The sequence below is a fragment of the Letharia lupina genome (assembly GCF_014066315.1).
Source record: "Letharia lupina isolate WasteWater1 chromosome Unknown contig_18, whole genome shotgun sequence".
In the NCBI taxonomy this organism is placed as follows: domain Eukaryota; kingdom Fungi; phylum Ascomycota; class Lecanoromycetes; order Lecanorales; family Parmeliaceae; genus Letharia; species Letharia lupina.
Genome location: NW_023502987.1, coordinates 201312 through 215221, shown reverse-complemented (window position 1 = coordinate 215221; position 13910 = coordinate 201312). Strand labels below are relative to the sequence as shown.

Below are 13910 nucleotides of genomic sequence, written 5' to 3'. Positions count from 1 at the left end.
GTTTCCCAGCTTTTGGAGGTGAAATTCCTTGAGGTCAGTCGGGAATTGGCGGAGCCGGTTTTGGAGAACAAGAAGGGTGTCTGCATTAGTCAAACCTCGGCGAAGAGAACGCACAACCAAGAATACCCAGAGAAACACTCCTTGCGCTTTGTTGACAATTTCCTTTGCCAATTCTTCGTATCGATTATCTTGAACATGGAGCTGAGGGTATTCATTATCGCCGTCAAGCATATCCTTCACGTAAATTTTGATATTTGGAGCGTTCAAGTCTTGAAGTAACAGCTTCCGATTAGTGCTTTTCCCCAAGGCATTCTCGAAAACGTTCCAAGGACGGCTTGACAGACAAACTTTGATAGCTTCTGACGTGGCCAGCCTAGACAAGACATTGATGATATCCGCATGCTCGCCATGACCAGAGAGGGAGAACCACGAACGGGAAGGGAGAGAAACTCGAATCGTGACGGCAAATCTGATCCGTGCTAAGGTGAAAGCCGGGGACGCGGTCGTTGTGAGTAGTGTTGAGGAATTGTATGAGTGGGAGAAGGGTAACAAGCTGGGCCAACAAATCTGGTCTCCGAAAACGTGGAAAGCCAGATCAATATTGAAGAAGAGATGGTGAGAATTGTTGGGGGGGGGGGATAATAGGATAAGTCCTCGATGAAGGGGATCAACTTTTACATACACTACTCGTGGGAGTCGATTTTTGCAGGCCTCACCTCGCTGTCATCGCAGCATGTGGGGTTGAGAGACATCCATTCTCGATGACTGGGCGTTTCTCGCATCGCTCAATGAATGCATATCACGCACTCTTGCTCTAGAATCCTCCCTTCCGCAAGGTTTGATAACATGCGATCGATGATGACTGGCAGATCCTCAAGGTGGACGGAGCCTTTGCTCTAAGGCTTTGATGATTCTGCGAGTCTCCAGGGTGCCGAACCTGTAACACTTCAATCATACGAGGAGCGGGGTGATTGGAGCACTAAGGCATTGATCTATGATATGACTGGCTTGAAAGTACGCGTTCTGATGGATCATCTGGCGAACAACATTTACGCAGAGGAAAGCCGACATCGGCTCCCTTCCAATCATCGAACAAACAGCTTCCGCGGAGTCTCTATCAGACACTGGCCCATCAAATTGGTCACCAGTATTTGACCGAATGTTCTTCGAGGGTCAATGCAATGTCACGGACATGTTTGAGGACATCTAACAAGAACGGAGTAATTTCCGGAATTTTGGAACGGACGTGACATAGCACTTTGACATCCTCATCTCCTCACAGCAGTCAATCTGACCCCACCGACACTACCCCCTTCAAATACCTCGGCAATGGTATCATAAAACTTCTGTAGGTCCGCGTTGGGCTTTTCAGAGCCCCTGTAGTTCTCCGTGCGCGCGCGCACCAATCCTGTCCACTTCTCCGAGACATCTTCGAACGCGACCCCATCAAAGCCCGCGGCTGCTACATCGGCAACATATCCCGAGGCAGAGGGAAGGTAAGGACATGCCACGATCTCTCGCAACTGATGCAACTCCCTTTCAGTGAGATGCGATACTGCATCTCTCTGGCAGGACTTGTCGTACAAATCCTCAATGTACATCTTCCCCCCAGCTTTCAGGAACCGCGCGGCTTGTCGGAACACAGCCGATCGAGCCGATTCGGGTATGTGCATTATGCACATCAAAGACACTACATGGTCAAACCGTGCAGACGATGGTTTTCCATCACCGCCGACCACAACGAGACTCTCCGGCGTAAGGCGCAGGAAGTCCGCATTCACACTCCGTACCCTCTCCACGACGCGCGGGTCGACATTCCGCACGGTGATGCGTTGAGCGAGCTCGTGGTTCTCGCGCTGCAGTTCGATGCCGGTCACATGTGCGCCGTACTTGGACGCGAGGAAGCGGCCCGTGGCGCTGAAGCCTGATCCGATGTCTAGGACGTGCTGGTTCGGCTGTAGATCGAGCTGAGAGGCGCAGTGTTCGAGGGCGGTGTCGCCGTCATAGTGCATGCAGTCGACGGAGGAGGTGTCGGCGTTGGTCCATTTGGGCTTGGTGGCGAGGGAGGCGAGGAGAGTATGCGCTCGGGAAAGGTTGTACAGGGCTATGCTGGAGATGTACGGGTTGGTTTCATTGTCTTTTATTTCTCGGGGACTTTCTTCTTCGCTGGGTCCGACTGGCATTGTCGATGCTGTGTCGTGGATCTGGAATCGTCCTCTCGTCCTCTGAAGTCGATGCGATTGTGGGGGGTTTCTTTTGGTTCTCCGGACCTTCTCAGCCAGTCGACTGAATGTGTTATCTTCGCAATCCGCGGAAAGACAATAAGGTGCAGGACAGGTAGTGTAGAAGCTCGTGTATCAAAGTAACACCTATTTCATCCTGTGGTAATGGGTTGTACCATCACATGCGGAGAAGAGGGAGGGGTATTGGGAAGGGATCGCCGCATCCTGCAGCTTGCATATGCAGCTAGAGAGTGGAAGAATTTTCGTACCTGGCAACGGGCGCACTTTACGCTCTATCCTTTTGCGGTTTGGCTGCTCGGTAGCTGATGCCACCACCTTCGACTTTCGTATAGGCTTTCCCTCGCCCTGTTGCTGGCCGTTCACGTCATCGTGGAAAATACGTATTTATTATTGTATCTGGCGACTCCGTATCGTGACCTGCTTTCATTTCGTGTATGCTGCTCAAATCGACGGTAGGACTCAACACGCCAGATCGTCTCACCGCCGCAGGGAACCCTCGCGTTTCTTTGTCCATCCCTCCCCCCCCGCCCCTCCTTTTGCCCCCCTCCCCTTCACTACTCTATTATTGCACTTCTTCTTTTAGCCTCTCTTTATCGCGCTCCCCAACTCCCATCCATGCCCTCTCTAGTCTGCAACTTGAATATGACAGCGATAAAACTGCAAACGACTAACCTTGTACATTTTGCATCAAGTCGCAACGTCGTCGACACATTAGAGGAGCACAATGTGAAAGAACGTGTATAGAGAACAAGGCATCAAACTTACTACCGCTTAAAACAGTGACTTCGGTTCGGTGAGAGCGTCGATTTGATGTCGGAGCTTTGTCTCTGGGCTCCACCACTTCGCGTCACCACCAAAAGTCTCAATTTCTCAAGCCCCCACTCCCGATCACCACAGCCGAGGGACTGTAGATTGTCACTCTAAGTCGAAGTAAAATGGAAGACCAGTGATGACCTGTTGGGTTGGGCGAGGGTGGTGTCGAAACTCGTTGTCCACGTTATAGACTAAAGCACATTGCCCAAAAATCCCTCGAGGTTCTAAAAATACCTTTTTCATTGTCCATTGGGATTCCCCCTCTTAACTCCTAGGTGGCATATACACCCTCGGTATATCGGCCCAATACAATTTGCCTTTCCCATTCCACCTGGAAAAGCTATTCAACCTGGGCGGGTCCCTCAGATCCGGGTCGTTTGGGTTGGTAAAACCGCGAAAGAGGCTACGGTAGAATCCAGCACCTTGCAATCCCGTCGTTAGCACCTGGCTATGCATACACTAGACGAGACCGCATTATCGAAGTCACGGACCTGTGACAAACAGAGAGAGAGCGAATCGATGTTATTCATGCCCATGAAGGGCTTCCCAAATCGGACGGACCTAGGTAGGCAAGGCCAAGCAAAGATCGATGATGCTCGAATAGGAATTGGTGTGTATTTCCCCGGTAATGAGGCTATCGGCACATGTGCGGCTTGTATTCAGGGTCAGTACTGGGCCTTTGAGTGAATTGAAACATGAGTTAAGGCCCTAAATAATAGAACGTTTGACCCCGTCCTCGCTTGAAAGCTCCCTTACTACCGAAGACAGTAACTAATAGGCGTCCAATTATCCTCGTCGAGACTGTTGGACCCGGAATAACTCTTCGCCACCGCTCCGGGGACAGGTTGACAAAAGATGTTCTCGTCTCCATCTGACGGAACTAATGTCCGAGTAACTATATTGGGCGCCTCGTAGTACCCATCGTTCGATCCCAGATACTTCATCCCTTTGTACCCAAGCGTATGGATCCCCGTCATGGTGATCGTGTAATTGCTGTTGTCGTTCTGCATGTTTTGAGCGAAATCCAATTGTACGTGTACTTGCTGTTCGTGCAGGGATCGATGACCTGACCCGCTGGCGCGAGCCCCTAGGTCCCAGCCGTAGATGCTACTCGTGCAGCCGATGTCATCGCAGCTGTCTTCAGGCCAGGTTTCGAAGGCCCCTATGGACGGGTGGGAGTGGGAGCTGTGGTGGGGGGCGATATGGGACTCATTTGCGTCGGACGAGGAGCAGCCTGTGCAACTGAGCTGATTGGAGGACCTGTTGGGATTACGACTCCGGGCGTTGTTCACCAAGAGCTGGTAGTATCGGCGATCACCGTGCTTAAAAGGGGAGCTATAACCGCTCCGCAGGTACAATAGGGTTTGCCCATCAAGCTGGAAAGGAAAGGGTGGCGTTAGTTCTTCGCCGCCCAGTTGGGAACTAGCAAGCGCTCTAAGAAAAGGACGGCACTTACTTGGTAGTGCCACAAGAGGGAGCCGTAGCGTCGGGCGTTGCGCACCATGATCTTGTGGTACGGTCGATCGTGGTCGTGGAGAGGCCAGCGGTGTCGTGCCCAGATGAACAGAAGACGTACCCACTCACACTGAAATGCTAGCCTGTCAGTGCTTACTCCTCCGCCGGAAAGACAAACGCGCTCGCAATGAGGGCAACTTACGTGGTCATGACCAAAATTGTGGGTGTAGGCTGCGTGGTAGAAGATGCTGCCACTGTTGCGCTGGCTGTCTTGTTCCTTGGGAGGCCAGAGGCACGAGATAGACTGGAGAGATAAGAAGATATGGCGTTCGCAAGCGACGAGAAAACCGCGCCAGCGTTTGATACTGTGATTGGGGCTGCTGGCATCGATGTTGGGCTTGCAGAGGCTGGTACGGCGATAGAGCCAGTCATGAAGTCGTAGGCTACGTCGACCCAGGTATCGATAACAAGATTGCAGAGTGTGGTTGGTTCGGTACCTGAAAGTGTGAGAGCGGTTGCCTTCGAGCAGCACCCACCGGACATGGTGTTGGTACATGAAGCGGAGGATACGGCGCTGGACATTCGTAAGGCACTGGATGTAATGGAAGAAGGCCGTGAATATGTCTGTGATGGCTGTGAGTCTGTATTGGTTGGTTCATCATCATCTGGGTCATTGAGATCTTCCGGGTCGGCTGGCGGTCCATTTGGAGACGGCGAGTAGGGTGGTGGCGCTTCGTAAGGCGGTGGTGGGGATGAATCCCCGTCTCCTATGGTCGGCGTGTATGGTGGAGCGCCAACGATTCTGACGCCATCAGGCTCCAGGCCCCCGCTGATTGTGCCGGACCCGGTTTAGTGGTGATGGTGGGAATTAGGCCCGCGCTGCTTGAGGGTGCCTGTCCCGAAAAAGATATACCGCCACCACTCAGGCTCGAGGGGGAAGCAGAGAAGGCGGTGGGGAGCGCTACTGCCGATCCGTTTCCCGGCGACCCCCCAGAAGTGGGATTGTGTTGTGAGGTTGGAGTTACTTGCGGAGTGGGAGCTGCAACGAGTCCGTTCCCAGACGAAGGCCAAGCAAGCGAAGACGCTCCTTGCTGACCTATAGATGCGGACGATGCTGTCACTGCATTCGTGGGAGGAAGGAACTGGGAGAGCTGCAGCTGATGCTCCGGATATCTGATAGGCCACGGACGCTGAGGATTCCGATGGAGCAAGTTGCTGGGCGATCGATGCCACTAACGCCGCAGCGGAAAATGTTGTGGCACTGGAACTGTTATTGCCAGCTGTTGCGGAGTTCCGCTCGGCCGCGCCTATCTCGGAGGCCAAATATACAAACCCCGAATTCAATTCTTGGAAGGTGTACACACTGTAAGATACTGGGGCGGCTTGCGGGGCGCCATGAGCCAGGTGGACGATGGACAGCGTGAACAGAAGCGGAAGTGTACACTGAAAGAAAGGGAAAAGATTGCTCGAGATCATCTTTAGGGAAAGAACGCTGGAATCATGAAACAAAGAAAAAGAATCAAGGCTTTACGTGTACTCGTTGTGTGCCGCGTTCGAAATCAGAAGCCTCGAGTAGGAATTCAGGAGGATTATTATAAGAGTAGAAGGAAGAGAACGAAAGTTGCAATGATCAAGCTTCGACCTTGTAGCAGCTGCCATACTTACGACGTAGATGTTTGGAGTAGAAAACGACTCTGAGGCGGAGTCAGAGGCTCACTTCGCTAGACCATGCTATCATTTCTTTACACTAACAGATAATGTTTACACTGACAGGAAATGATAGGCCAGTTCATATTGCAATTTATGATTCCATGGAAGCATTGAAATGAAAATTTCGAATATGTTGTATGAAACCGAACTACACTTTGGAACGTTCGATGTTTACTTATGAGAAACGATTAGCTAATGGGAGGGAGAATGGATTTTCATTGGAGCGCAAGAGCCGACCCGCCTTGGCAACGAGAAGCACCTAGTGCTCAGAATAGTCAAGGTCATAGCCAAACCTGGACAAAGCAATACTGGTGTAATAACACCGAAAACGACGCAACCTATTGTAATATTAGGTATTGGTGACTCCCAAAGCCTCAAAAAGAGAGCAGGCACTGCGTAAAAGCAGCTTTCCAGATTCCCAAATCTCAGCACAGTAGTGCCTTCTATACCTTAGTGAGAATAGGTGAGAAGCTCGATGATGTAAGATGTACCAAGCTCAATTAGGTAAGGGTGAATTAGACAAGGTTCGAACGAAAGAAGGCTTTCCCGCTGGTGAAACTTCGGATGTCTCGGCATACTTTCCTTGCAGAAGTCTTGGCAACGGCGCGGGTCTCTCGGTGTCTGTTTACTTTTCCCGCACCACCCGTACACAAAAACCGCTTTACCAAAACGTACATGATTAGAGTACCGAACAAGTCCGCAATACGCTGTGCCGTGTCCATCGTTGTACATATTTACTCCATAGATAAGCGGCGTGCCAAATGAGTGCAACAAGATTATCAGGAGCGGTAGGTCCAAGCCTCACTCCACCCACGCTGTCACTCATGCACTTCTGCTGCAACGGCCCGCCTACATGCATGAGGTACTAATGGAACTTTCAGATGGAACGTGACGCTCAGCAGGAAAATGAGAAGGCCAACGGCTCTACATCGTCGAACACACGAGCCTCGAATTCCTGGACCAACCCCCGAAAGCGACCCCACAGCTATGACCCAGCAGCACAGCTGGAGACTACGATTGATGAGGATATCCTACGGCATGCTGATAAGGCCGGTGACCCGCATTCACCAAAGCGGATGCGGGTAGAAGAGTGGCCTCTCAAGGACTCGGATGATGCAGCTGAGTCTGACAATTCTTTACGGCCGGCACACCGAAAATTGCCCTCGTCCTGTCAAAAACGGAATAGTATGTCGAGCATACGACCGTCAAGGTTTGTGGAAGGCAGCATGAACGACAAAGTTAGTCAGCGGCCTCCGAGTCTCTACATCCGTGAAGAAGAGGCAATGGAACATTATGCAGGTGCGGACATGGAAGATGTGGATATGGAATACGATGCGGCAATCGAATCGAACAAGCCCTCGGGTATGTTCCGATTTGGCAAAGCCATCGCTAATGCTTTCAACTCTTCCAATGTCTGGCAAGGCTTCAACGGCATTTGGAAGGAGAAAGAAAAGGAGAATCGAGCGAAGCCAGAGAAGGACACCCTGAAGGCTAAAGCAGAGCTGAAATATGCCGAGTTGAAGAAGAGCGGCTACAAGGGCACTCAGAATGCTCCAGCTCGGCCAGAGACTCAGGAGGTCCCAGCAATTAAATATGAGGATACCGATGACTTTCGACGGAGTTCCTTTCGTGACTCTGGCGTAGACGTCGACGATTATCGGTCGTCACTTGATCGAAAGGACAGCGATCAATTCATTGTCTCTATTGAAAAACTCATGCCTCCTCCAGCCGTAACGGCAGGTCGTCGTTCTGCAAGTCCTTTCTCCGATGCTAGTGCTGGACGCCGATCATCTATTCGTTTTCACAAACCCTCGTTGGAGGGTCTGAAGAGAGTCAAGTCCCAGATTCATCTACCGTCCATCAAAAAACACGCTGAGGATGGGCCATCTGTGCCATCAATTGAAACAGCTGATGTAGCAGGGCCGGGGCTACGCAGCGAAGCGTCAAAGAAGGACATCGCAAATCAATACAAGCTCAGTAAGAAAGTGAGCGACCTTGAAAACAAGCTTGAGATCGCTCGTCGACAATTGGAGCTGTCAATTCAAGAGGCCCCAGCCATTCCGGATCTTCCCGCGCGAATTGGACGAAAACGATTTGTGCCAGGAGCTCTTGCCTCTCTACCTTCTGAACGATTGCTGACGCCGCAAACCCGTAGAAATGATAGTGCCGCGAATCGAGACAATGTGAAAGCCGCTAACGCTGTCGATGTATACAGTCCTACCACAAGCACAAGCGACAAAGGCGAAGAAAAGGGAAAGCACAATGCCAATGCCCAGAATGAGAGTGCAGAGGCCGCGAAACAAGCGCTGTGGAACATGAGGGCCAGTGACATTGCAGCACGAAATGCAGCAGCGCGTCAGTCTAAGGCCTTGGGGGCCGACACCGAGATTGATGACGTTCTGGAGTCCGAGGCAGCGAAAGGTTCTTCCTCGAAGAAAAAGGGCGGAAGACCTAGGAAATCCCAGGAAATCAAAATTTCCGGCATTCACGATCCCTCTGCGGTACACAACCGCCCGCCCAAGGTCTATGCAAGGACTCCCCGCAATTCGCCGATGACAAACAAGGATGAAGTGCCACCTGTCCCTGCGAAGGGCACAGTCTTCGATCCAACAAGCGTCAATCAAGCCGGAATCATGGCCATGCGTGCCATTCCTGATAGCCACGCTCCGTTCGGGAAAGCCTGGGACGACATGAAGAACCTTCGAAAGGAGTATCCCGAGGCCACGGAAGTCGAGTTGATGGCATATATGAGCAGCCAGACCGTATCGAAAAAGGTCACAGATGTTACTTCAGTCTCGCATGGAGATCGTCCATCGTCACCATTCCTTGGTCGTCCTGGTTCCGTCTCACCCATGAAGACCCGAGCCCGAGCGTCAAAGCGTGGTATTTCTCCTCCACCGCCAAGTCTATCTTCTGCGAAAAAGTTCCATAGAGATCTTATTATGGAGAAATTACCTATTCCTGCCAATCAAAAATCGCCTCACGCGGATGAAGAAGCGGATCCTTCTGCTGCGAAGCCCCCCATAGATACGATTTCGGAAGTCCCAGAAGCTGCACGAGCGAGTGTGAATAAGCCTTTACCTGACATTAAGACCAACGAATTTGAGTGGGACGATGACGTCTTTTGAGCACAACTCTATCAGCAAGATTCGGCCAACCCGCGGATCTGTCCTCGACTGAAACTAGCCTTTCTCGACCCTCGGACAGCTCTCCTAGGATCTCAATCTCATTCGATGCGGAACATCGATACTACATACTCCGTCGTCATGAACCTGGGGGAACGGTAGACACGAATCTCTCTCATTTCCTCTTCCTTCCTCCCCTAGGACACAGACATGCTGGATAGTACAGTACCTTTGACGAAGCGATGCGAAGCTCAAATTGGCTAGGCTTTGCTGTTGCCATTGAGCGTGGCGTTCGGTATGGTGTACATGGAGCGATCATCTCGCCTGAACAAATTGAACATAAGGCATACACGAACGGTTAAGTGAGCTTGAAACAATTGCACATGAACATAGCGTGAGCGGGGTGTAGATAAAGCTTGCCTTGTCTGATATTGGCTCCTGAGCTGCAGGTTGTATCATAGATGAGCATATGCAACAGAGGTCATACATATTCTCGAACCGCTAGGGACGCCCCCCTTCAAGCTGAATCACTGGAAGTCCCTTCCCCGCTGCTTTCACCGTCGTCATCCGAGCCGTCATTCGCCTCCATCAGCTGCCTCCCTGGATCTTCATCGCTTGCCCTGCGCGCCGTCTCGCCACCCATGCCACCGTCTCCCATTTCGGCACCGCTAAAAGCGATACCATCGTCTCCCACCCCGACCCCACCTCCCGGCACACCGATCCCCACCATCCCCATCTCCTCCCCCCACCACTCCTTGAACATGGAGATCCTCTCGCTCTTGGCCCGCGCCATCCGCTTCCCCTCCCCCGTCTTCATCATGCCCTCCAACTTCACCAACTTCTCCTCGAAATGCCGGATCGTGTCCCCCAAATCCCTGCCCCGGGCCCCGCCGTAGGCGAACGTCCGCCCGATGCCGATGGCCCCGAGAGCGTCGAGCCGGTCCGCGTCCTGCACGATGGCCAGTTCGGGGAAGCGCCGCAGGGCGGAGAGGTGGATGTCCGGGTGCTGGGTTTCGGTCGTGTAGGATATGGAGGCGCAGATGATGGAGACGGTGATGGCGATGTGGGGGGGCCAGCCGAGGTTGATGAGATGGGATTCTACGGCTGGTGTCGGCGGGATGGGGGGTTGAAGCGGCGGGGGAGGGAGGTGGAGGTTTGGGTCGATGGGGGAGGGGTTCGGATACTGTGGGTCCAGGTTCGAGGGTGGGGATGGGAGAGAGGCGTGGTTCTGCGTGGGGGGAGGTTGCCGGAACTTGTGATCGTCGATGTCGTGCATCAGCGCCACGAGCTCCGTGACCGTCGCGTCAAACGTGATGTGCCTGTACTTCTTCTGCTCCACGCGCTGTATCTCCACGCTCAGCGCCAGCACGCGCCGCACGTGCGCGTAGTCGTGCGCGACGTCGAAGGGCGCCCGCGCCATGCAGTCCCGGACGAACCCCCGCGTCTTCGCCATCAGCTGCTTCACCATGGCCCGGCTCGGGTCCATGCTCGGCTCCCGCCGCTTCGTCGGCTTCCTCCTCTGCGCGTTCGTCACCACGTTGCCCGACTCGTCCCGCGGCAGCGTCTGCACCCAGAACCCCCGGGCGTCCCTCGGCTTCACGACCCGCTGCGCTTGCCACCCCAGTCGCCGGACCGTCCGCCACATCGTGCTCTCGTCGACCAGCATGCCGCAGGCGCCCTCGAGGAACTTGCACATGTCTTTGATGTAGGCGTCCGGGCGGTCGGCGAGGTACGCGCGGAGGCGCTCTTCGTGGTCCGGGGTGATTTTGGGGGGGCGGCCGGTGCGGGCGCCTTTCTTCTTCGGCAGCCATACCTCGCCGCAGTTGTCGTAGAGCTTTTTCATCGCGCGGGCTTTCTTGTCCGAGATGGCGTGCGTGGCCATGATGGTTTTGATGTCGTGACCGGCGGCGAGGTCGGCTTTGATGCGGGCGCGCAGGGCGGTGGAGAGGGCGCGGGGCATGGTTGCTGGTGGCGGGACGATCCCGAGGTGGGATGGAGTCGATTTGGGTGGGGATACTAATGTGAGAGAGTACCGTCTTTGGATGCCGGGGACGTGACGCCTGCGCTGCGTTAAGGTATACTTTAATAGGGATCGAAGGGTACGAGGTGTGGTTGTCGTCGCCAAGATTCTTAGCGTCTTCAAAATTCTCTGGAATGCTTGGCATTGGCTCGAGAGCGTGTACATGTACTTTGTAATTTCATGAACGAGAGTGCGCCGAATGTGTCTCCAATGTCACAATTTCGTGGAACTACCGAGGGAGACAAGATATGATTGAACGACAAGGTCAAGTAAATGGTACTCTCCCGGAGTGGAGGAAACGAATGCTATTGATTGGAGTCGCTGGGCTACCCTTTATTGAATACCGTCTCCGCGCAGCTTTTCACATCGAATGAGGACTCTGACTCTCGGTCAGAAAGCTCTGAAATCTGAGGTGTTACTTGACGAACACCAATGGCATGACCTATCTCTTCGAGTATCGCTCTTGCCACAAGACGGTCTCCTTCGCTATTGTAGCGGCATTTTGCAATCGTTCCGGGCGGCCAGATAAGCGCACACGCACCAGCGACTTGTTACAAGTACGCGACCATTCGCATTCAATCTTCGGAGGCGAGAGGGAATATTCGCGCAAATTTTCGGACGACATTGACGCAATATTCCTCGACGATGCGCGTCCGAAGTGTTTCCATGTTGTGGTCATCCTTGACTTGAGACCTCAGGTGGGAATTCGAGAAGAGTTATTCGCGTACTTCGTATAGCTAATATACACTAACTCACTGAGGATATGGACTACTAAGTGATAGACTTCCTCTGGAATTATCATTCGATAGTCGAGAAGATGAAGTTCTAAAGTCTCTTTCAGATATAATATAGACGTTGGACTTTAAGGAACCCTTAGGCTAGATATAGTTTTAAAGCCTATTCTAAGATAGTGCGGCCATTCTTACAGGTACTCTATGGTTTCGCGAAAATCAAAAAATCAAAACTTGATTTTCGTGTGGTTGACCCACCTACTACGGTCTAAGACCTTTGTCCCGACTTTGCCAAACATTCAGAGCTTTGATCCTTGTTACTGGCAAGAACATTGTCGGAGTAGCTACTGATAGCTACTGATAAATTCTCCATTCTGTGTACAAACCCAGAGGCCAGCAAACACCAACGTCAGACACCAACACCTAAAACAACTCGTCGTCGCTACTGTCTTCGCCCTCTTCGTCCTCTTCGTCCCCTTCGTCCTCTTCGTCCCCTTCGTCCTCTTCGTCCCCTTCGTCCTCTTCGTCCCAATGATCGCCGTATCTGCGATTCTCTCTGCGGATCTCCCTGCTAGCCAGCAAGAGAGCGGAGGGGTCTGACTCAGGGATATTATCATCCTCTGTTTCCACCATGGCATTTTCCATTAGAGCTTCGTGGTCGTGCCCTAGCTGCTCGACGAACGCGAGTAGCATTCTCTTCTTAATGTACGGGCCTTTGGTCCCCCAAAATTGCTTGCCACGTTCCTGCATCAGCACGCCCTCCGCTTTTGTACCTTTCTCCTGCAACGCATGCCTCAGCATCGTTTTGCAGTACTGCCAATAGAGATATCGCGCGCGGGGCCGATGGTCACTCGAGAATTGCACCTTCCTTCCGTCCAACTCGTTCCAAGTTTTTCTTGGAGGAATCCACCCCGGATGGAACATATCCATTCCCTTGGCTCCACCATTAAGGATTCTGATCTTGTACTCTTTGGGCTCCGAGGCAGACCAAGCGTCGATTTCCTTTTGGCTGGCGGCATTTGATACGTCGGGCACGAGAACAATGTCGCCATCTGCCAATCGTTTCTCAGCGTATTTCGAGAGCATGAGTCCGTTTCGAACGTCACTAAGCTCTTCCACATTCCCAACTTCTCTACCGAAGATCTCATCCATCGCTACTTGGCCTTCAGTCCAGGGGAAAATGTGAGCTGCGCGCATGGCATCGTCATCAGGGAAGAAATGGCCCAGGATAGGGCACCAAAGCTCATCGGCCTTCGGGTTGGGGTCTCTGCTCCTGCAGACTTTGATCAAGTTCTCCCGGAATTGCTCTTGGGTGTTTCGAGACCGTTTCCCTCTCCCCGTCTCACTGCCAGTATTTCCTAGCCCCTTGCTACTCGTCTTCCAGAGTTGCATGAAATATTCTCTCCGGTTCTTGCCATCATCGCGGGGGTTCACCTCTACCCTCGACGCTTGCTTCCTGAAGATCTGAGCCTCTAGTGTGTGAGCTTGCTCCTCCTCCTGCAATCGCTTCACTTGCTCGTTCTCCTTCCACGCACTTCCCTCGGTTACTTCATCTCTCAGCACCCTGAGACTTAGCTGGGAGCGCTTCAGTTGAAGCTCAGATACTTCGCTGAGCTTTGTCCAGTACTTGGAATCAAAATATTCCGCTACCTTCATTTCTTTTGACTCTCTCTCAATGTCGCCATCAAGATATTTTATCTTTTGCTTGTCAGCTTCGATTTCTGCAAAGGCTCTTTTGCTGCTGCATCGCTCTGGGATGCGAAAATTTTGAGACATTTCTGTGAAGCTTGAATTGATTTAGTCGACTGAATTG

At 52.5% G+C, this 13910-nt stretch overlaps 5 protein-coding genes across 5 annotated transcripts; 1 reads left to right on the top strand and 4 right to left on the bottom strand.

Moving 5' to 3' along the window:
- Positions 1 to 1268: 1268 nt before the first annotated feature.
- On the bottom strand, positions 1269 to 2183 carry HO133_003582 (uncharacterized protein; the record flags this gene model as incomplete). The annotated part of the gene is made up of 1 exon (XM_037294504.1): positions 1269 to 2183. The coding sequence occupies one exon, from the start codon at positions 2181 to 2183 to the stop codon at positions 1269 to 1271; it is 915 nt and encodes a 304-aa protein (XP_037149192.1).
- A 1628-nt stretch (positions 2184 to 3811) lies between these two features.
- HO133_003581 (uncharacterized protein) lies at positions 3812 to 5908 on the bottom strand (the record flags this gene model as incomplete). The annotated part of the gene is made up of 4 exons (XM_037294503.1): positions 3812 to 4490; positions 4714 to 5340; positions 5608 to 5818; positions 5872 to 5908. 4 exons carry the CDS (start codon positions 5906 to 5908, stop codon positions 3812 to 3814), a joined length of 1554 nt encoding a protein of 517 aa, XP_037149191.1.
- A 1166-nt stretch (positions 5909 to 7074) lies between these two features.
- On the top strand, positions 7075 to 9349 carry HO133_003580 (uncharacterized protein; the record flags this gene model as incomplete). The annotated part of the gene is given in 2 exon segments (XM_037294502.1): positions 7075 to 7083; positions 7103 to 9349. 2 exon segments carry the CDS (start codon positions 7075 to 7077, stop codon positions 9347 to 9349), a joined length of 2256 nt encoding a protein of 751 aa, XP_037149190.1.
- A 514-nt stretch (positions 9350 to 9863) lies between these two features.
- HO133_003579 (uncharacterized protein) lies at positions 9864 to 11306 on the bottom strand (the record flags this gene model as incomplete). The annotated part of the gene is made up of 1 exon (XM_037294501.1): positions 9864 to 11306. One exon carries the CDS (start codon positions 11304 to 11306, stop codon positions 9864 to 9866), a length of 1443 nt encoding a protein of 480 aa, XP_037149189.1.
- A 1214-nt stretch (positions 11307 to 12520) lies between these two features.
- Positions 12521 to 13873, bottom strand: HO133_003578 (uncharacterized protein; the record flags this gene model as incomplete). Its single annotated transcript, XM_037294500.1, has 1 exon — positions 12521 to 13873. One exon carries the CDS (start codon positions 13871 to 13873, stop codon positions 12521 to 12523), a length of 1353 nt encoding a protein of 450 aa, XP_037149188.1.
- Positions 13874 to 13910: the final 37 nt, after the last annotated feature.